Here is a 23,087-nt window from a genome sequence, read left to right as displayed (position 1 = left end):
ATAACGAGCGTTCAAATAAAAACGTGGTCAAGTTGGTTCTGAAAATTTGGACGTAGGGCGTAGCGTATAGCAAATGAACTTAAACGTCATCTGTCAAAGCGCTATATCGCCGCTACCAATTTGAATATTTTCGTTTTAAAAAGCGTTTAAAATGAAAATATTCAAATTGATAGCGGCGATATAGCGCTTTGACAGATGACGTTTAAGTTCATTTGCTATACGCTACGCCCTACGTCCAAATTTTCAGAACCAACTTGACCACGTTTTTATTTGAACGCTCGTTATATATTTGGGAATATTAACATACTGGGTGTTCGGAAATAGTGGTACTTCACTTTGAGGGTAGATTTGTCGACTCAAAATAAGACAAATCATTTCAGTTGTCATAGCCGTAGATAAGGGGGAGTTACTCCCTTTTGATGAAAGTAATTTCTACGACTATGATTTTTTGAAATATTTGTATATAAACATTTATGTAAAAAAATATTCTAAAAAAATTATTCTATGTGTACCACATGGGTTTCTTAAATGGTTTAAATATCATATGGTTTTAACAACTTTTTCCTTCATTTCATGTATCATTGGAATAGTAAGTTTTCTCTTTATTTAATCATATAAAAAAACACTAACAGAGTCTAATTAAATATCTTTATAAACAATCGCATCGCAAAATAAAATTGATATTTCCAGAATTTGTTGGAACTTTTGCAGATTTGACTTTAGAAACAGTTTTAGCAAGTCATCCTGCGCCTTAAACAGTTTACGCCATCCATCTAATCATTAAATAGTTCTAATACGGTATTACAAATTTTTTTATTTTTGTTCGCTAAATTTCTTTTATGGGGATCTTAGTTTGCACTAACTACCCCAGGAACGGTTCGTAGTTACACACCTCCCCCACTCCCCTCATAACAAAATTCTGTGTACGCTATTGTGTCAGTGTGATTCAGGTCTAATCTGGATAACTTCAGGAATCGATAGAATAGGTTAAAATAATGGTCATTCATGATATAAACTTATTTCCTAAATCGCATCGTTTCAGATATAGAGGGCGTTGAAAAAGAATTTTTTCCCCGCTTTTCCCTCATAACTTTTGAACGACTCATCCGATTGAGGTGAAATTCGGAACACAAACACCCCTCATGATCTTACATAAGCTTATTAAGTTTGAACTACCTACCAGTCTTAGAAGTGGATTTTGTGTGATGCCATCTTCTATATTATTTCAAAGCTTCAAAAAAAAATTATTAATTTCAATAAAAAAGCTGCATACAACTTTTGTCTCATTAATTTTGAAGCATTTTCGTCTTTTATTTTTATTTTTTTCGATATTTGGCCTTATTTCTGAGATATTCAATGAAATCCGTGACAGTGTGGCACCCCAGCCGAGTAAATTTCATTTAGCGTTATAGCGACCCATGTAAAACAAAACTCACAATGATTTGCATAAACTGACGTTCGTGAATATCGTTAAAAGTATTATTTCAAAAGTATTTTTAGTGCTAAGAAAAGGGAAAAATATCCGAAACGATACGATTTAGGAAATAAGTTTATATCATGCATGAACATTATTTTGACCTGTTCTATCGATCCCTGAAGTTATCCAGATTAAACCTGAGTCACTCTGTATATGCTCTTCGTTATTTGAACCTATAAGTATATGAAAAAGTAAGATTATATAAAAGGCAAAAGTAATAAGTTATAGTACCTACGAACAAATATCATTCTTCCCATGTGGCTAACAGCTATTTTAAATCTAACCTCTAGACATAATTGTGTAACATTCTTACTATCATGTAATATTGCACTACGATCCCCACAGGATTTTTGTCTAGAATCACAGCTTTCACAAATCATTCTTCAATTAGGTTTAGTAAAAGATCAGGGATCAACTGATAAACCACTATAATAGAACTGATAATTTGCATGTGACTCGAATAAGATAAACTTCGATAAAATATCCAAAAACAAACAGATTAATATATGCAGATGTTATTTTAAGATCACGTATTAAATTGTTGCAGCATCATGTCGGCTGTAAAAGTTGCGAAGGCTGCCCTTAGGACGGAAATCGAAAAGAAACTCGCGCTGCTTTCCCCTGAAGAAAGACGAAGACAATCGAAAATTGTTGTGGAGAAGGTAAGAGAGTATGTAAGAATTATAGCTTATTCATTGTTTGTATCGCGAAATACACTGATGACGTTGCATAAATATTTTTTTGTAATTATATTTCTATTACTTTATACTTGATACCCCTTGAACTAGGAGAACTAGACGAACTCTTGCTCAATTCCGGGTTCTTACCAAGATATGACAGGTTGAAAATGCCCTGTTGACAAACGACTTTTTCTTTAAATATATTCTAACTAGTTAATCTGTCAGTACCAAATTTAGTCCCTACACGTTTTTAGCTATTGATGACTCGTACCTATAGGGGGTGCCAACAAAATAGGGTTGCTTGGAAACCACTTTTTGGTAACCACATTGATAAAAAAGTCGATTTGTTTTTATCTCTTGGAAATACAAATTATAGCCTGGCATCATACAAGAGTGATAGTATGTAAGTGAAAATTATTGCTTTCAAAAGAATGATTTTAAAGTAAAATTAAAAAGTATATGTATTTAACAATTATTTTATTGTCAAAAATTACATATCAAATAAAAACCTCGTATTCACTTTCGCTATACAGATGAAAGTTTATAACTTTTAAATTGTGTATTAATTAGTTTGTATTTATTAGTACAGTTTAAATGTGTAGTACAATACCATGTATTTTTTAAATCATATTTCTTCATTTTTTTATTATGTAAATAAGTGCAAGTCATAGGAGGTTTTAAAAGTCATCTTTGATGTTTTGAAATATTTGTGTTTCTATGAAGATGACAACTGTTTTTCGTACATATTTTGCTTTGTAATAATAATTGTCTCTTGATGATATACTATTTAATTTTGTCGCTACAGAGTCCAAGCTTGCATTTTTTAAAAGACAAAAAAAATCGACATTATCTTTATCAAAATTGCTATGAAAACCTGGTTTTCACCTAATCCAATTTTTGTGACTCTGTCTGTCATCAATAGCCAACAACTGTTTTCAATAGGTCAACTTCCAGCTGCTATTTCTTTGCCAGGAGTCGGAATTTAACATTTTGATTAAATTTTGACACCTGAGAAATTTGACAATCGAATTGAGGTACAATTTATACATATAGCAGTTACAAAAGATTTCATGAAAGTTAAAAAGTTACACATTTTATTAGGTACTTTATTTTAGCTTTTCAGCTTACCAAAATTTAAAGAGGCCAAAAATGTCTCCGTATATCTGAGCATGGACAACGAAATCGATACTGAACCAATTGTAAGGAAACTTTTTGAACAGGGAAAGGGGTGTTTTGTGCCCAGGTGAGACAATCTTATTTGTATATGATACTTCATCTCAAAATTTTATCCATTTCTGGTATTAACAAAATGACACGTCGTTTTACTCTTAGAGTCAATTTTAGGTATAGGAAGGCTGGGATGGAAATGGTCAAGTTACGGGATATGGAGGACTGGGAGAATTTGCCTTTAACCAAATGGAATATTAAGCAACCTTATCTAAAAGACGAAAGGGAAAATGCTCTAGATGCTGGTATGATCATTATATTGTAACAGAACAATCGTTCATAAGTAAAAGTCCACAAACAATTATATTATCAGGAATGAACAGGGAACCATATACAAAGATGTATTCCTTTGCTCTATTTTCTCAATAATTATAAGTGCATAATTATAAAAAAGTTGAATTTATGCATCTGACTATGCTTTGTTACTTTTTGTCTGTGTCTGTATATTGAATTATTTCAAAGTAATTTTTAATTGAAAACTGTATCTTACTTATAAGCTCTGAATTATAATAAAGCCTTTAAGAATTGTTTAAAAAAAAAATTTTACAATTTTTTTAAATTTATTTTGACGAAAAAAAATCAGTCCTTGTAGTTCATTGTGACGTTTTTTAGTTTTGTCTCAAAGTAGGTTGCAACATTTTCTTTTTTCATTTGTGCAATTTGATTAATGAAATCCATAGTTTTATATTGAGAAATGTGTCCTTGCAGGTTTGGACTTATTGGTAGTACCTGGTGTGGCGTTTACCAAAGACGGGTTAAGGTTAGGCCATGGTGCAGGCTACTACGATAAATACCAAAGGAAACTTAGAGATGTTCTAGAAGTACCCCCTACAAGTATAGCAGTAGGTTTCAAAGAACAAATAGTGGATGAAGTACCAATAGAGGATACCGATGTTACAGTCGATTTAGTCCTATACGATGATTAGTCTCCTTTGATAGATTTGATAGTTTTGTTATATATTTATATTTTAATACAGTTTTGACTTTTACCTACGGGCTTTTTTTTCAAAGTGATCGTATCCTTGTTTATATTTACTTATACTCTATATTTATACTTTTACACATTAAATAATCTTTAAAATTTACTTGTAGTGTACTATATACTCTACCCATACTACACATAGACTCCCAAACTTTAAAGACATGAAAGATTCATCCTAATAAATAAACTCCATCTGCAAAAAAATCATTCTTATCATAATTTTGAACCTCAAAGTTCTTAAATGACCTTTATTGGCTAGAAAATTTATAATTTATTTGCAGTTTTAAAAAAATTAAATGTCCTAATGTTGAATATCATCAAAAGTTATAAAAACGTCCATTTGATAACATTTTCGAGAAAAAAATGCATTTGCTTAATATTTTGCCAAAATACTTTGCAACTTTAGATCAAATATTGCTGAATCATTTTAATTATTTATAAATTTCATAATTTTCGTAAATAAATTGATGTAATTTAAGATGATTCGGCAAACTTTAATGATTACAACTGTAAAAAATATAATGTTACTTTATGTTCAATTTTGCTTTGTTTGTTCTGCAAAAAAGTAAAATTTAGCTATGATTGAAGATGCTTCACCACATTCAATTGGGTTTAGAACTTTAATGATTTTTCTTGGAGAATTAGTACTAAATTGTAAAAAAATGCTTAACTTAAATAATCTCAGGAAAAAAATAACTTTAAGGTTATGTAACTGTTAATATTGACTTCTCAAAAAACCCATTACCCATTATTTTTCTGCCGCCTTTATGTCTACAAGAAAAAAATGGCGAAACTCACTTATCAATTAAAATAAAAAATAAAACTATTTTTACATTGTATTGAAAAAATTGAGAATTTGTGGAAAACTAACTTTCCTATCAAAGGAGCAATTTATAGATTTGAATTTGGTAGTAGTTTAGACAGATTAGCAATAATTACCGTTAGACCTAGTTAACGCCAAACTTAAAGTTAATATCATTCTATTTTCTTATAATTTTGTCAAGAAGCAACGGAAGCTATTAGATATTGAAAAATACAGTACTCTAGAAGAGCTATTCTGCTACAAAGACTCGTAACAATTCTATTAGAAATTTTACTTAATAAATATTTTACATTTACTAATTTTTAACTCAATAAGTTTATCAAGAAATTGGTCAAGTTATATTACTGCTTATAATAAATATATTGTGGAAAATTTAGCGGCTTAAATTTATTCAAGGAAGTGGGGAAAATAGAAATAGTTGTATAAGTGAAAATTGATATGAAACTCGTGCTTATTTATGCTTTTCCTCCAGTTTACCAAACAGATCTTTGAATATTTTATTTTATTATGAAAAAAAATACTGTACTATAAAAGGTGTTTTAATAATAACTATCTTGTTCTAGACACAAACATTTTTTAAATGTTCTTTTTTTATTAAGGGATAATTTTATGATCTATAGGACCAATTGACCTCAATACATTTCATTCTATGGGGCACTAAAAAAGATAAAGTAAACGAAGAAATATGTAATAATTTATATGACCTAAGGGAGAAAATATTGAAGTTAGTACTATTTAGGTGGTAACCAAGCTTTAAACAATATACTTGCATGTAATACATAATCTTTTTTCTATAACAGGATAAAGGTATAGGTATAATAAAATAGTTTTTGTTAATAGAGAATTTAAAGATTTGTTTAGTAAATTGAACAGCGAAAAAACTTACCTACACTGTGATTAGTAAATAAGCCAAAATATTATGCAATCAAAGCAGGGTGATTCAGAACTTCTCCAAAAAAAAATTTGGATGTAAGAAGACTCTTACAAATACAATTTTGTAAAGAAAAAATCAAAAAGGGCAGTTCGAAAATGATTTAAAAATACAGTTCTGCACGGCACTGGAAACTGGTCCACTGTAAAACACCTTCAACCTCGATGGGACAAAGTGTGATAAAAACGGACAAAAACTTGAAAGAATTTCGCAAGGAAAGGAATAAATAGAATTTTATAGCACCTATTTTATATCAGCAAATTCAACTGCTTTTGCTGCTATTGTTGTTATTAATTAATAAAATTAATTTGTGGTTTTAATTAATAAAATAATTTGACATACCTGATGTTATAGTCTTTCCGAAGTCAGTTGAACATGTAAAAAAACGCCTGGCAATAAAATTTTATGAGTTTCATAGGCGTCTCTAAAAAAGTTTCCTGATAAAGGTAAAAAATTATAATAATTTATATGTAATGTGCAGAAAATTTCTATTATATGTTCATTTGGCCAACAACACATTTTAATTATTTATGACCTCCAACAATTTTATTATATTGATGACAAGTTTCGTTTTGTTCCGTTTCAAAAGATCTCCAAAATGCCATGTAATAATATTATTTCAACCTTTCGCAATTATAATATCAATGATTAATAGAAGGTGCCTATAATAAATTAAAATTACCTGAATCATACCAAATTCCGCACTCTGCATTGTACTGCCAGGCAATTTATCGGCCACTTGTCAACGGCTGAGATTTATTGCCCAGTGGCCCAATGCAACTGTATTTGTATTTCGTTTGTCCGCGCTCGCCTTCTTCAACTGGGCGTATACATTTCTACCACATCCACGTTTAGTTCGACTAGACTTGTATATGCATATGGCTAAATAAATATGGGAACAAGTTTTTCAAATATTTCAATGCCGAGTTGCTACGTCAGCGACCGAACCTAGTACATACCGCCATCCTCTTGGTTCTTCAATTGATATCGGAAAGACTATATAATAAGTATTCAAAATTTTGTTCACCAACGTGTAAATACATTTGGGTCCGTCTTATTCAGTTCCTACGAACTAACACAAAGTAAGCCATTTTTGACACTAATTACTAAAAAACTGTTGTAAATACTATCGCAATGACGCTAATACTAATTGTAAAATCGGATTTCAGTATTTGGGGTCGCTGGGGCCACGAGGTTCTCCACGCGCATTGCGTAAAGCGTAGAACACAAATGACTCTAGAGATTACAGTTGTCCAGCAATGTAATGGTGGAAAGTACTACAATTTCGATAATTTTTTTCTCGGAAACTGTAAGGATTTTACAATTTTTTTTACGATGTTGGCTCCATTTTTTATGCCGCATCTATTCCCAAATTTTTTTGGATAAGTTGTGAATCACCCTGTATATTATTTAAATGTATCCTTTCTCTTGATAATGAAATTTGGTTTCATCTTATTCCTAAATCAATTTGAATCTTATTAAAAGTCCGTTTATATGTATAGTGATACAGAATATTGCTCTTATCTCGAAAACTGCTAGGTTTTTTAACAAAATTTAAAACTTATTCTAAATTATTCTACACAAACAAAGGCAAATAGCGTTTCCTTACAAGTGATTATGTGAAAAAACAAATCAGTAATTTCTTCGGATTTATACAAAAATAAAATTAAAAAATGTCTATTATTATCTAATACGCATTGGCTCAAAATTGCAAAATATGAAAACGTCACTCGTTCTGAGTTTTAGAATAATATCGAATTTTCACCGTGCTATTATTAAAATTCTGAGTTAATATTAGTACCGATCTGGTAGACACTGTGTTAGTCAGCTGCTTGTTTACCTCGTGCGTAATACTTTAAATTTTTACTGGTTTTCGGTGCTATTTACTAAATAATTCTAATTACAGGTATAGTAGTACTACACCGATCAATGACTGGACTTCAAAGGGCTGTTTGGTGGACAGAATATGTCATCAGGCACAAGGAAACGAGCCACTTTACCAGCCCTACAGTTGATATCACCTGGGTGGAATATTTGTTGTTAGACATTATCGTGTTTGTGGTTGGTGTACTTTTAGTGACTGTGTACATATTAAATAAGGCTATAAATTTCCTGATTTACTGGTTTACATGCAGGAAGGTTAAAGTTAGCTAATATTTTTGGCAGATCAGTTTGTGATGTTTTTATTTATTAATATTTGTCGAATTGTTGTATCAATATATTTTGCACGAATTAACGTATGCATTCATATGTTTATTTATTTTAAAACTGACGGGGTAAGAGAAATTGACAGAACAGATATTGTATTTTTTTAATTTCGTGTAAATGTAATTTTGCGTGTTGCTCTGTGTCAAGGGCGATGTCAGTCAAGAAAGCAAGACATTTCTTTCAAAATTACGTTATTTAATAATTACAATATGTTAGGTTTTTGAATAAATGTTATTTAGGCATGTTATTTTCAATTTTTATTTATAAAATTGTTAATTGCTGGCTATTTACTAGATATCGATGGTCCAGAGCCTTCATAAATGTTTACAAGTCCGTCAAGCTTAAGAAACACAACATTGAACGATTGGTACTGGTAATAAATCTTGTCATCACCAATGATTCGTTTACAATGAACAATAACAAACCATTACGCCTACGCTCGAGATAATGCGATCGCTGATTGGTTGAATAGAATCTCGCGAAAAATTGCCAATTACAGCCATTGCAACAGAATGTTGTATTTGAATGTAATCTTGGTCTTATTGTTTTGAATGCCAATATGAAGCAAATAAAATAACTGGTCACGTGACTTGTAATCATTCTCTTCTGGCTCTGTATAATTCTATGCTAGTTGGATCATGTAGCCTATAAATTAGTTGTTGCCCAGCAATATCGTCAGTTAAATGTATTTTCCATGATATTAGGGGAGACTGGGGTAAAGAGGACCAGCGGGGCAAACGGGATCAGTTAATTTATTTTAAAATTAATATAGATTCCCGCTAGAGGTTGGCATTACTCAGTTCTGTGTTTGACAGTACTGTTAAACGTATATAAAAGCGAATGTGTGTTTTATGATTGTTTTAACGAAAACAACATAAATGCTGACAGCGAAACTGATTCAGAATAGGAAGAATGTCTATACTGTAATGAAGTCTATGGTGAATGTAAAGGAAGCGGAGGATGGATTAGATGTCAGCAAAGCGGAAAATGGACACACGATGAGTGCGCAGGCTTGGATGAAAATGACGATGAATTTGTATGCAATTTGTGCATACAATAAATGGTGGTCCTTTTTGCCCCGAAGCCTGGGGCATGTAGGACCAGAAATACTTTTTTTTGTTTTATTAAATTTTTTTTATTTTATTTTTGCCATGTTGTCTTCAACGAAGCCAAATAAATATTGTATGGCTACATGTATTTGTTTTCCTTAAATTCATGTAAATATAGAAAATTTTTAGATAAATGTCTTAAGCGGTCCCCTTTGCCCCAGTCTCCCCTAGATATCTTTTGCACTCCTGTATTTTTGGTATTAAAGAGCATTATTTGATTTCATTTGACTGAATTTTTAGGAATTTTTTTTTTTAATTTATTTGAATTTTCTTAATATGTACCTTCAAAATAAAGTAAAAATGCGAGAACTAGTAATAAAATATATTAAAGAATAAAGTAATATAAAAATGNACCAAAGGACTAACACAACACATCAACACAAAACATAATGAGAATATTTTTAGGTTAGCTTGGCTTTCTTACTGTTTACCGTTCTTGGTTCCTTTCAACCAATCAAAACCCATAAAGGAAGCGCATGCGTATGAATACGCTGGTCCGTCGCCCCACTTTTCGGCTTCAAGTCAATCGCAAAATGATTAGTATAGGATAGAAGTATGTGATAGCAGCTGTCACAGCTGTCAGTTTCAATAACAAAGCGGCGATACAGCGCTTTGACAGATGACGTTTAAGTTCATTTGCTATGCACTACGCCCTACGTCCAAATTTTCAGAACCAACTTGACCACGTTTTTATTTGAACGCTCGTTATATTTGGTTTTGTCAGTTTTGAAAACAAATTTTGTTTTCAAAACTGACAACCAAATTTTAATATATCTTGATTTTGGAGATATTGGCAAATTTCGATTTGAAAAACATGTATTCATGGTGTTTTGAGAATAAAAAAGAGTAGAAGAAAATCATTTTATTCTGTATATTGTTCAATTTATAAAATTATAAAACTGTTAAAGCAATTACAAAATACTAACTGGTTTAACTAGTTATGCAATTTTACTTTAGTTTAAGTAGCCAATAAGATTCCAAAAGTAAAATTCATTATAAACTTACTGCACTGTAAGAAAATTAAAGAATGATGCCATTAAATTCTATAATATCCGTCCCAGTTGGATATATGTTTTCGTTGATGATCGTAGATAGTCGTGCTTACCTATTATATCTGGCGGCATTATTCCAGACACAAACATTAGTGAAAGATTGGTTCTGTTAGTAATCAGTACTACACAATGCCGTTCACGAAGCGCAATCAAGATATCTCGTTGTGAATCATACCATAAAAGATAAAACTTTCGATAATATTTAACCTTAATTGCATCTCACTAGAAATTATAGTATAATTATAGACATGGATAAATACTTGTTATTATTACTGGTGCTGAGTTTGGCAAGTTCGCTGCAATGTGCTCGTATACTGGGTGTTTTTCAAATGCCGACAGTAAGCCACCAGAGTGTGTTTCAGTCTTTATGGAAGGAGTTATCTCTGAGAGGACATGACGTCACTGTAGTTACACCATATCCTTTGAAGGATCCACGGTTGGTAAATCTCACCGAAATCGACATGAGTTACGCTTCGGATTCCATGAAACGGCACGGATTCCAGTTTTTCATGCGCAAGGAATTCGCTGTGCACACCAAAATACCCAAGATATTTGCCATTAACTACGATGCGGCAGATGCCATATTCTCAAACACCGAATTTATAAAAATCTATAATAACAGTAATGAAAAATTTGACGTAATCTTGGTCCAGACCTATATTAGCCCGATCATGTATAGCTTAGGATACAAGCTAGGAGCACCAGTTATAGGAGTGGCGTCCATGGGTGGATACGTTGGTTCTCACTACGCAATGGGCAATCCAAATCCTCCTTCACTATATTCGGAAATGTTTTTGCCTTATAATGGAAAGCTGACTTTTTACGAGCGTTTTTGTAGCACCCTTTATTATATATGGCTCAGATTCTATCTTACATTTGTAGCTATTCCTAGATGTGATGAAATAGCTAGGAAGTATTTAGGGAACGATATGCCTTACATGGGTGAAATAGAGAAAAATCTTAGTCTTCTGTTTCTGACTACAAATCCGATATTCTATCCTCCTAGACCGACGGTGCCGACTATTATTCCATTACAAAGGTTGCATATCAAACCCCCAAAGCCGTTGCCTAAGGTGAGTACAGACTTATGAGGTTCAAAATATAGAAACATTCAAACTGATCATTATTATTATTTTTTATTTGAAGTACTAGACACCTATCTGGTTGCATTAAAAGATTTTACACTATTCATTTAAACATCCAATTTAAATAAAGATTTTCAATTCAAATGAAGAAGACTGTATTTGTATCATTGTTATCTAGTTCAGTTTATTTTGACTTAAGGAATTGCAATATTTGTATTGTGAAATATTACATGTTTGGTTGACATTTTCCAAGTTTAATTTATTTTAATTGTTATATTATTCGTAACACTGCAGTCTATAGACTCCTTGGTTTATTTTTTCCTTTTTAGCGCACTTGATAAAAGCTTGTATTTGAAACATGTTTTTACTTTTAATTTATTTATAGTACAGAGGTACACTTATCTAAGTACCTTTATTTGTTATAAAAATACAAATTCACTTCCCTTTTTAATCTTTCTCGTAACATTCGTGGAATGAAATTCTCTAAAATATTTAATATTCTTTGAGATCTCTACTCAAGGATAAGACTTTACTGTCATGAATACTAAAAAAATTTCCTCCTGTAATGTTACTCTAATTAGTACCCTACTTCATTAATCATTGTTGATTTGTATAAACAAATGTAACCTTGACAATAAGCTAATTGTTATGCATAAATGTAGTTATTTTTAACGCCACTGTTGTTTAAAGATTTATGAATTTATTATTTAATAATAAATACAATTAAAAGTTACAAAGCATTGGTATAATAGTAAAAATAGAAAAAACAGGGAATCGAAAAATTACAATCGCCAGGTATATCAACATATAGTCAGATGATTTATATAAAAGATATATTTTTAAAGTAAACAAGAGAAGTCAACATTATTATCAGTCGAAACTCGACTTATCAGATGGAACATCATTTGTGATCGAATATTTCTAGAAGAAACATTGCTGAGCAAAACCAACAGTATTTTAAATTTTATAACCAAATGTACGACCACTAACTCTTAATTTTTTTATTTCATGTCTTTCCTGGTAGTACCAATACATAGCTGTGGATGTCACTGCAGTGAACCATATTCAAATTTAATAGTGTTAATAAAGAACGTTTTTAACGTGGAAATAGCAACAAAAAATATGAGAATCTACAAATACCTTGGAAACTGTAAGGAATATGAATTAAATATCAATGATAGAGACCTTTGGACTTTTGAGCTTCGTAATTAGGAAATGTAATAAGTATGGCAGAAGATAGGTTTTGTCATGCTTGATAGAATGCTGAAAACTATATTTTTTATCGTGTTTATTTTCGGAGATATTTGATATTGTCGAGAATGCCACAAACAATTTTTCTTAACGCCAAATAACATCAAAATGTCAACAATACCATACATGAGATGCATATCTGCATACTCAATAAACGTGTATTCCATATTTCGAATTAATTCACAATTAAATTCATCACGAAATCCTAAAATCGGTAAATTAATAATGAAAGTAAAGGATCAATGTGTAGCGATGTCACTTTATTGTCGAGAAAAAATAGATATCATAGTCCTTTTTATTAAAAATAAAACATGAATTCATTTATTATTTTTTTTCTTGTAAACGGTTCATTTTATCGACAATAATCAAGAGTACCTTTTTTTAGTCTAAGGTACTCTTCTGCGTTATCAAATGTGATTTTCTTTTTCAAATCACAACACCTTGTAGCTCGAAAACATTTTGACTTAATTATTAATAACCTGTGTAACTATTAATAATATTCCTTGAAGAATAAAAACTGATAATATTGCAAAAAAACAGTTACCTATATTGCAAATTTTTATTAAATTTTGACATTTTTAATACCACTTACAGCTTGAATTTGGTGATGGTGGAATATATAAGGCAAAAAAGTGTATAGAATTTCAGCAGTGTTAATATAAATTTTATCAGCATAAGTCAACCTCCTAATTTTAAAGTGGAGAAATATTCGTAAATTTTTATTCCTGTTGATTTTGTTACTAAAAACTAGTTACTGTTCTTAGGCATTGACAAATCTAACAATAATATATGATTGAATTGTAGGATTTACAAACCATTTTGGATAATGCCAAAAATGGAGTGATTTTCTTCAGTTTGGGTTCAAACGTTCAAAGCGTCAATATGCCAGATAGGTTGAGGATAGTTTTAAATGAAGCATTCTCCGAGTTGCCTTATACCATTTTGTGGAAGTACGAATCCGTAGATTTGCCAGGAAAGCCTTCAAATGTTATTATCAAGAAATGGCTACCACAACAAGATGTACTTGGTAAGTTGATGTAGGTATGTTTTACTATAGTTTCAAAGTACACCTATAAAGTATATTTCTAATTTATATATATTTTTTTATATATTCATTATACTAAATGATACTGCAGGTTCAATAAATATAAATGAGCACTTCAGGATTAATAAACAAAGTGACAACAAAAATTCTGCGACTTTTTTATAAAACTATTGGTATCCAGTAACCATTTTCTTCTTCCTCTCCTTCTTCTTCACTGCTATAACCTCCATCTTTGGGTCCAATAACTACCCTGATAAAAGTTCTAATAATTAAATATGCCTGTTTGGCATTATGTAAACTCTTTACACATACATAAGTATCACTAATTCTAATTTTATACAGGGTGTTCACAAAGTTGAGTAATTTATTTTAACAGCTGGTAGCACTCGTAAAAAAAGTCGGTTTACCAAAAATCGTTTATATAAAAGTTGCAGAAGAAGAGAGTTATAAAAACTTTGTTCTACAAATATTGTTCAAAATATTCAACAGAAATTGTTCAAAATTTTTCAAAATTGTTACTATTTATTTGTTTACCATTTATGTTTTTACAATGCAGTGGTCGAAAATGACGATAAATCAGGTTTGTATTATAAAGTTTTTAAATTTCAATTCTTTAAAATAAGTTTTATTTGGTAACTTTTATATAAACGCTTTTTAGTATCTCGATTTTTTTCCAGTTCTACCAGCTGTTAAAATAAGTGACTCAACTTTGACAACACTCGATATAACTTACATTAATGGAAATTTTTTATTTCATTCGTTCATAATATGTTCGTTTCGTAGATATTTATTACAGGATCTGTTTGATTCCTCACATTTTTCTCCGTTAATATTTGCAGCTCACCCCAACATAAGGGCGTTTATTTCACAAACCGGACTGCAGTCTACCGAGGAGGCAATAGACAGAGGTGTTCCTATCATCGGAATGCCATTTATTGCGGACCAGTCCATGAATACAAGAGTAGTTGCTGAAATCGGGATTGGAGTGGGAGTGGATTATGAAACCGTTACGAAGGAGGAATTAAAGAATGCAATAATTGAAGTGGCAGAGAATGAAAAGTATGTAGACAATGACAGAATGAATTATGTGCATGTTTTCCCATTGCATAGTTGATATTACATACAATCCGTTCATGTCGAAAGGAATAAATTCGTTTAAAATTCAGGTATTTATTTTGTGGAAAAACGCTCGGACACATCGATTAGTATATTTAGTTGCGGATTTTTTGATATAAGAAAATTGTATACAGGATGTCTCAAGAAGAACATATATCATTGATTTTTTTAATGGAACACCCAAGAAAGTCTAAGTAGCATTCTCCATTTAAATTTAAAATAAAAATAAGGTCGAAGAATTCGGTTTTCGACAATACCTGCTCAAACATTTATTTTTTGACGATGCAGAAAAAATAATCTTTCGGGTGAAATCTAATTTTGATTATTCATCTCAATTATCTGCTCACAAAACTGCGTTCTTCGACCAAAATCGTCTTCTAATAGTTCATGTATCAATTGAATCTTATAAGGATGATATTTATTTTTTCGGAGTAGGTATTTGTGACACAGATACCGATAACAAATTACAATTCCTGAAGATTGTCCTAACGGCTACATGGGGATTATTTACAATTTCTAGTTTACGTTTTAACGTCTAGTTTAGAATCTTCTGATATCTCTGCTGGTGTTCCTTTAGGTAAATCTTTAACGTAGTCGTGCTCAGCAAATTCCAATTCAATTTTGCTGACAGTGGATCTAGTAATTGGGGGTCCATCAGGATGAGTTACACTAAATAAATTACACACTTCTTGTTGAGTACGCACACCGTCTCCAAAACCAATCATCATATGTACTTCAATACGTCCTTTCTCAGATAAATGCATGTTTAAAATAAAACGTAAAACTGACTACATGACACTGACAAACTAAACGCCGGTGATAGTTTGGTTTTTATTGTCACAAAATACTACATTAAAATGGTCTAGAGGTCAAGGAATGAAAAACGATTGATTAATACGAATAAAATTGTTTTGTTTCAGATAAAATTTAGCATACCAAGATGTTTTTGTTGGCTTTTAAGAAAATGTTCAAGGTTTCAATTTTAACATTTTATTTAACTACTTGTGTGTGTATATTTCCAAATATCAATTATCAAATGTCATTATTAGGAAAACCACCGATTTTAAAGATGTGGTATGTAAGTGTTCAGATTTTACCGTACAATTTAAAAATAGTATAATATACAGGGTGTTCCATTAAAAAATCAATGATGACCGCATATGTTCTTCTTGAGACACCCTATATACAATTTTCTTATGTCATAAACATACTAATCGACGTATCCGAGCGTTTTTCCACAAAATAATTACCTGAATTTTAAAAGAATTTGTTCCCTTTATCATGTACCCACTGTATAACAGTACTATGGACTTACTAATACAAAATACTAATACAAAATTATTTGAATATTATGTTTTCATAGAAAAGAAGGAAGAAAAGTGGAAAAATATATTATAATATTATAAAAGGTCAATACAAATCATTTGGCTGGAGAAAATTGGCTAGTTTTGGATTTTACTTTAATGTCTGATATGGTCTGTAATTGTAAATTTAGAATTACAGTTTAGGCATTCTTTCTCACTCAGGAAATGCACTGAAAACTATAAAAAACTTTAATTCGTTAGGTTTCAGAGTAGAAATAATCGTAACAAGTGCAGTTTTAACCTGTTGGCATTTTACTGAACGTAATAGGTACAGCATATACGAATATGGATATCTATATAAAATCTACAAGGCATAGGTACTGCAACATCTATATTACTGTTGGTGCTCGAATGTAGGTTAACGATAACAATAGAGAGGCGTCTCTATTTGCAAAGGTATAAGGTGTGATACAAATAATGTGTGTAATTTTCGTTTCGAATAAAAAATATGATTATATTTTACATTTTCCAATATGTTTTTAAAAATATTTTGATTTAAACAGTGAATTTTGAATCCTATGTAAACATTATATCGAAATGCGCATACGTCTACTATTGGATTGCTCTAGGAACAAAGCTATTATTATTACATTACATAACCCCAAAATTATTTTTTTTGTCAAATATTTTTTTCTAATTTGGCTTGCAAAGAAAACCTTATAAAATGGTGTATCTCTAGTTCTTCCTAGAAAGAAAGAAATAGACAGAGAAGAATCATACGGCTTTCCTTAAAAATGTCTATACGTATAAGCACAATGGGACTCGGTCACTTTCAATGTCGTTTATCTCGATAAGTTTTCGGCCTTGGTCCCGGGACAACTTTTGATCAGGACATCTCAATACTATGTATTTCATTTTCAGACAATTTGACGAGTTACCGATTTCCATTAAATTGTTAAAGCAAACTTTACTGTTATCAATGATTCGTTACTGATTTTGTTAGTGTTTGGAACAAAAGTTTAATTTGGAAATGGTTTTTCCAAATCTGTAGCAGGCGTAACTGTTGAGGCAGCTGGAACTGGACTGTACCAAGTTTGAGGTTTATTTGTCCAAAAATTGTATGTCATGTCTAATCTTTGAAGAATCGTGGACTTCTAGGATTGTTTTAAAACAAATAGTTACACCTGTGTTTTTGTTTCTTTTTATTGAGATAAGTTTGTAGCAATGTCGATGTTACACACTTTATGAGTTCGTAAACAATTAAATAAGAATTTAACGACTTACTTATAATCCTGCAAATATGGTTATTAGCAGATAATTTCACATTTTGTGATCATTTAAGTGTCCAAAGTAATTAATTACCTAACTATGTCGATATATGTCTTAAATATATACATTAATAAATCCACCTATTAAAAAAGTAATCCTAAAATGTGATTACCAGTAACAGTTTTAATTCCATAAGCAGGATGTTCCAATTATAATTAAAATAAGAGTTGATTCGAATTTCACATAAATTCAATAAAAAAATTTCAAATAGATTTTTGTAGAGTTTGCTTTATAACCAAAAGTGTGTCCAATTTTTAAAAAGGGTGCTAAATTTAACATTACTAATTTTCGTCCTATCTCCATTATATGTAATTTTTGTAAAATTTTTGAAATATTACTTCATGACTAAATTTATTATAACATCTCTAATATGATAACACCCTGTCAGCTTGGTTTTATACAAGGACGTTCTACTGCCACTAACTTAATCAGTGTTACGTAATATATAGCCGATTCTATAGACAACAATTTACAAACTGATGTAATATATACGGATTTCAGCAAGGCGTTTGATAGGCTTGAATTTCTTCAAATCTTATTTAGACAACTGAAAACAGTATATAGTTTATAATTGATATAAATCGATTGAGTAAATTTCTTATTTATGCCGATGATGTAAAAATATACAGCTCAGTTCGCAACATTAGTGACTGTATTCAGCTTCAAGGAAGCCTACTTAATATACAATCTTGGTGTAATAATAACAGGCTAATGTTAAATACGGAAAAATGTAATGTCATGTCTTTCTCCAACAAGTTCAATCGCATTATGTTTAATTACAGCATTGATAATGACGTTTTGTCAAGACCGAAAACATTTCGAGACCTAGGCGTGTATTTGATGAAAAGCTATCATTTAATAATCATATTGATGCTGTTTTCTCCGAAGCTAATAGAGCATATGAATTTATAGTTTGCAACTGTGATTTTTAAGCTTAGATATCATAAAGCTTTTTTACTTTAGTTATGTTAGATCGAATGTTGAATATGCCTCCCTCGTATGGTCTCCGCACAGTGATGTCCACATTAATAAACTGAAATCGATCCAGCATCGATTTTTAAAATTTTTAAATTTGAAATCTGATGGCTACTATCCGCATATCGGATATCCGCATGGAGACCTTTTAAGTAGACATTCCTTTATTAGCCTTGAAACTAGACGGAAATACTTTTCGCAGGTCTTTCTTTTTAAAATTTTACGTAATTTGGCTAACTGCCAGAAATTTATAAACAAATTATCATTTTCTATACCTAGACTTAGCTCTAGTGAAAACAGAACATTTTATGTACCAAATCCTCGTAATGTACTCAAACATTCACCACTTCATGAAATCTGCAACAACTGTAATAAAAATTCTGTAGATATTTTAACTGCATCCTTAATGACTTAAAAATACTTTATTTTTAATGTCTGGTAGTTTCAAATATGTAATTTGAATCTTAATGCATCTGTATTATTTAGTGTACAGATTTTATTTATTTCCTTCTTTTTTTATGATGCTCCGTATTTTTTTATTCCTTTTAATTTTGTTTGTAATTAATGTACTTCTTTTATTGTCTGTAAAATCCCTGTTCTACAATTGGGTAGTACCTGTTGAACAGTGTATTAAATAAAATAAAATAAAATAGCATTCTAACAAGTTGTAGAGTAACATGGACAACTTATTAGTTTAGTCTGCAAGATTCCGTAACAGTTGTTAATGGTTGAACAATTTTCGAGAGAATTTCGTTCTTTTCTCTTGACGAAACTTTGCAAACTAGAGATTAAGTCCTCTGGTCGGTATTAATATTTGTTGTGTATGACGTTCTGATAATGTTACCATATGTCAGTACTAACAATAAATATAATCAAATCTCAAGTTTCAAGGAGCTGAAATAGAGTGTCGTAGCTCTTGGAACTCAAGAAGAACGAGGTAGCAACTAACCCGGAAACACATAGTTCAACCCGTTTTACTCACGCACTTTTTTCAAATACAATAACTCTCATTATGTTCTTCCTTATTTCATCACCAACAACAGTATAGCCAACCTTTTTATTTCCTTCTTTTTTTAATCATAACTTTTTTATTTTCTTAGTTCTTTCAGATTTCTAGTTAGATTTTTTGCAGGTATAAAAGGAACATAGAAAAACTTCGGGATTTAATGCTCGATGAACAAGTGCCCCCTATGGAAAAAGCCATTTGGTGGATCGAATACGTGATCAGACACAAAGGAACTAAGCACCTTCGAAGTCCCACGGTTGATATATCCTGGATCGAATACTTCCTCATTGACATCGCTTTCGTAGTTCTGTTGATCTCAACGATTATCATCTATTCCATCTATAAAATTGTCAAGGTACTACGAAATTGTAACAAAGCAACGGTTAAGAAAAATGGGAAAAATGATTGATAAGCGAAGAAAGTAGTATGGAAAATAATAATTTTATACAAGTAATTACGATATAGATTTTTTATTAGCTTTGCCTGTTTCGTTGTGGTTATTTGAAACAGGTAAAGAAAAGAATTGATGATTAAACAGATAACCAAATATAAGATACTGAAACTATACATTTAGTTTTATTCATCTAATCTTTTGTGTAGACGATGGAAAATCTTGATTTCTCTTGATACGATATTTAGCAAACCATGTGTGATGTGAATGCTAGAGCCTTATTTAGCAAATATAAACATATTGCATAATAAATAAATCTAACTTAATTTGTTTCAATTCTCATCGGTAAATTATTTTAATCTATATATGTAAGTGTTTGTTACATTAAGCCAGACTTATGACATTGATGGTTACATAACTTCAACTAAATAACATTGTGTTAAACATGAAGGGAAATTATTAAATAACAGAAATTGTTTTAGAATAACATTCCCTATAGAAATTGTGTATATATGCTTCGCAAGGCGCAACATTATGAAAAAATATGTTGGAAGTCGTTGTTATTTTAAGAGATTAGTATAGATACTTACCGGACACGGTATTTAAGAAAAAGGTACATTCAAAAATAAGAATTTTTCTCTGTGGATTAAAAATATCAACGCTCACAGATTTAGCACCTTTGAAAACTTACCTTTTTGGAAAAGATTTGGCTGAAATGTTATTTTAAATTTATTTGTATCTGCATTTTAGAAACAAACTACGATATACTCTTAGTATAGATAGATATGTGTTTTCTGCGTTCAGCTATGTAAGGAAGTCTATAGTTTCATCAAATTCTTGGTCGGCTTAATGACACATAGAAGCCTTAGAGATGCTAGTAGGAATGTAAATATTTCTAAAAGTCAAATCTGGAAATAGACACACTTGAAGTTGGAGGTAGTGAAGGAAGATTGGAATTTTGTTAAAAATATTTTATACAAGGTTAAGGCTACATTTCCAACAAACGGAATTTCATCACAAAATATTCCATTGTGGAGCGAATATAATCCGAATTGGATAAATTAATTGTAAAAGACAATGCTTTTTAAATATAAATGATTTCTGTGGCATTTTAAATGCAAAGATTTATTGGACCACACTTAAAATGTTTACAAAGTGAGTTCACCTATGCACTTAATGCGTTAGCTTACTCCTGATTGTGACTACAATTTACATTTATAACTTGAAGGAGTACCTATCCATAATGCTGTCAATGTGAGAAACTGGTTAAACGAGAATTTTCCTAATCACTGGATAGGACGAAACCTTTCGCCCCTAAAAAATAAAGTGTAGCTACAAGGCCTTATGCCCATTTGCACCGACATTATCCTAAGAACAACTTAATAAAGTTGAGGGTTGCTTTCGCTGTACAGCAAGAATAAAACGCTCTCTCAACGGTACAAATAAACTATCTTTATTGAAAACTAAGCTTGTGAAGAAAAAGTAATGTTGACGGTTTGAGGGTTTGCTGGAGAGTGCCTTGTGGTTTAAGTCGGTCGTAGGTAGCTTGGTAGTCGGTGGCAGAAGTCCCTGGTCCTGGCGCCACTCTGCAGGGGTCGGCTTCCGGAACCCCGTGGTGCGTCCGGCGGCTTTCTTGACGTTGTGCTTAAAAATGGGTCACTTGCGAACATGTGTACCCACAAAGTTGTTCTTAAAATTAAGTTATACTTATTTTTTAGAGCATTGCACCGACGGATCATAAACTATACTTAGCAAAGTACGTCTATGTATTGGTAACAACGCAGAAATCTAGTAACTTTCATTACTCTATGTTAGGTATTTTAGTTCTTTCTGATTTTCTTCAGTTTGTTACATGGACTTATGAAAAATTAGGTTAAGTTAGGTTTCGGTGTTCGGTTTGTCCTGTCATGTATATGGTGTTTGTTGTAAATGTAATATACAATAATATATGGTTGTTGTTGATGTTGACCAAAAGACTAGTTATCAGAGATAAAATAATAATTTCCTCAAGATCTAGTACTTCTTTTATTCTAGTACTTACTCTATCAACGGTAAAATTCGCAGACAAATCTGTTTTTGTAAATTTTAGTGTTTTGTGCACGCTCCAAGTCTGTTTGAATAAAGAACTTCATAAATCGCTCAAACTGAGGCTTAAATTTAAGAATCTGTTTTCATACTTAAGAAGATCTTAACGTATGGTGCAATACAAAAAGCTTACTTAAGCATTTCTTATTTTTATGTAATGCTTATTAACTTCGGTGCAAACGGACATTAGACACAAGAAGAGCTATGTAATGGCATTAGAGAAACTTGTTGGAGTATAACTCGACAGTATTTAAGAAATGGAACACGGAATAATCGTCGACGAATTGATAAAAGTTATAATGGAATTCAGAAGTAATATTAGTTAATTGGTTTTACAAACTTCCTTGTTATTTTTTTTAGTTTAATCATTTTGTAAAAGAACTGTAAGTATTGATTAATAATAATTTGTACTATTACTAATAAAAATTCCTGCAATTAGAAAATTTTTTTTCCTCGGAAACCCTTCCGTTTAGAGCACTCAAAAACGGTAAATGTAGGTATTAAGTTATCCTAAATAAGAATTCGTCTTCACTTTTTTCCTAAAAAAATCCCTAATAATGTTTTTTGAAATTTGTGCTTAAGGAAGTGGTCGTAGTTGGTAATAACTGCATTTAAGTATGATCAAAAAATTATCAAAATCCGTCAAAAAATAAAGATTTTAAAAGGGTGTAGCCCATGGAGAACTAGATTCCACAATATCATTCGTTAATAATCTTAATTATGAGATTAGACAGCTTTTGCATAGGTACTTTATTATTGAAGAACATGGTTTGATTTGAATCGATACAATTCTTTTTAATTCTTAAATTTATTTGAAGTAGCTTAATACCTTTAAAATAAAGTAAAAAAGTCTCTTATTATAGGGGTGTAAAATAATAAGGCGGATCTTTCATATCAAAAAATCTCATTTAAACATCTCCTGTGAAGATACAACCGTTTAAAGAGGGTGTCAAAAAAGGAGTTTTTAATTTTCTTCTGAAAAACCAAAAGAGTGACAGAAATTAAATTAAT

At 31.0% G+C, this 23,087-nt stretch overlaps 2 protein-coding genes and 1 long non-coding RNA gene across 4 annotated transcripts in view; all 3 read left to right on the top strand.

Moving 5' to 3' along the window:
- Positions 1 to 4,373, top strand: part of LOC108912120 (5-formyltetrahydrofolate cyclo-ligase) — a 9,757-nt gene extending 5,384 nt beyond the window's left edge. Inside the window, exons 2-5 of one of the 2 annotated variants that reach the window (XM_018717286.1) lie at positions 2,025 to 2,139; positions 3,273 to 3,400; positions 3,490 to 3,629; positions 4,093 to 4,373. In XM_018717286.1, coding sequence (XP_018572802.1) covers positions 2,029 to 2,139; positions 3,273 to 3,400; positions 3,490 to 3,629; positions 4,093 to 4,310 — 597 coding nt within the window. In that variant the 5' untranslated portion in view covers positions 2,025 to 2,028 and the 3' untranslated portion in view covers positions 4,311 to 4,373. Of the gene's footprint in view, positions 1 to 1,975; positions 2,140 to 3,272; positions 3,401 to 3,489; positions 3,630 to 4,092 lie in introns of those variants that run through there. The other variant, XM_018717287.1, reaches the window with a different exon arrangement.
- A 3,539-nt stretch (positions 4,374 to 7,912) lies between these two features.
- On the top strand, positions 7,913 to 8,575 carry LOC108912129. Its single transcript, XR_001964527.1, has 2 exons — positions 7,913 to 7,963; positions 8,027 to 8,575. It is a non-coding gene; the product is annotated as an uncharacterized LOC108912129 (long non-coding RNA).
- Positions 8,576 to 10,579: 2,004 nt separating this feature from the next.
- On the top strand, positions 10,580 to 20,167 carry LOC108912119 (UDP-glucuronosyltransferase 2B7). Its single transcript, XM_018717285.1, has 4 exons — positions 10,580 to 11,562; positions 13,630 to 13,852; positions 14,710 to 14,929; positions 19,727 to 20,167. Exons 1-4 carry the CDS (start codon positions 10,738 to 10,740, stop codon positions 20,007 to 20,009), a joined length of 1,551 nt encoding a protein of 516 aa, XP_018572801.1. The 5' UTR covers positions 10,580 to 10,737; the 3' UTR covers positions 20,010 to 20,167.
- Positions 20,168 to 23,087: the final 2,920 nt, after the last annotated feature.

Source organism: Anoplophora glabripennis, unplaced genomic scaffold (assembly GCF_000390285.2).
Source record: "Anoplophora glabripennis isolate ALB-LARVAE unplaced genomic scaffold, Agla_2.0 scaffold479, whole genome shotgun sequence".
Classification (NCBI taxonomy): domain Eukaryota; kingdom Metazoa; phylum Arthropoda; class Insecta; order Coleoptera; family Cerambycidae; genus Anoplophora; species Anoplophora glabripennis.
Note: the sequence above shows the minus strand (reverse complement) of the source record. Positions and strands in the feature narration are given on the sequence as shown.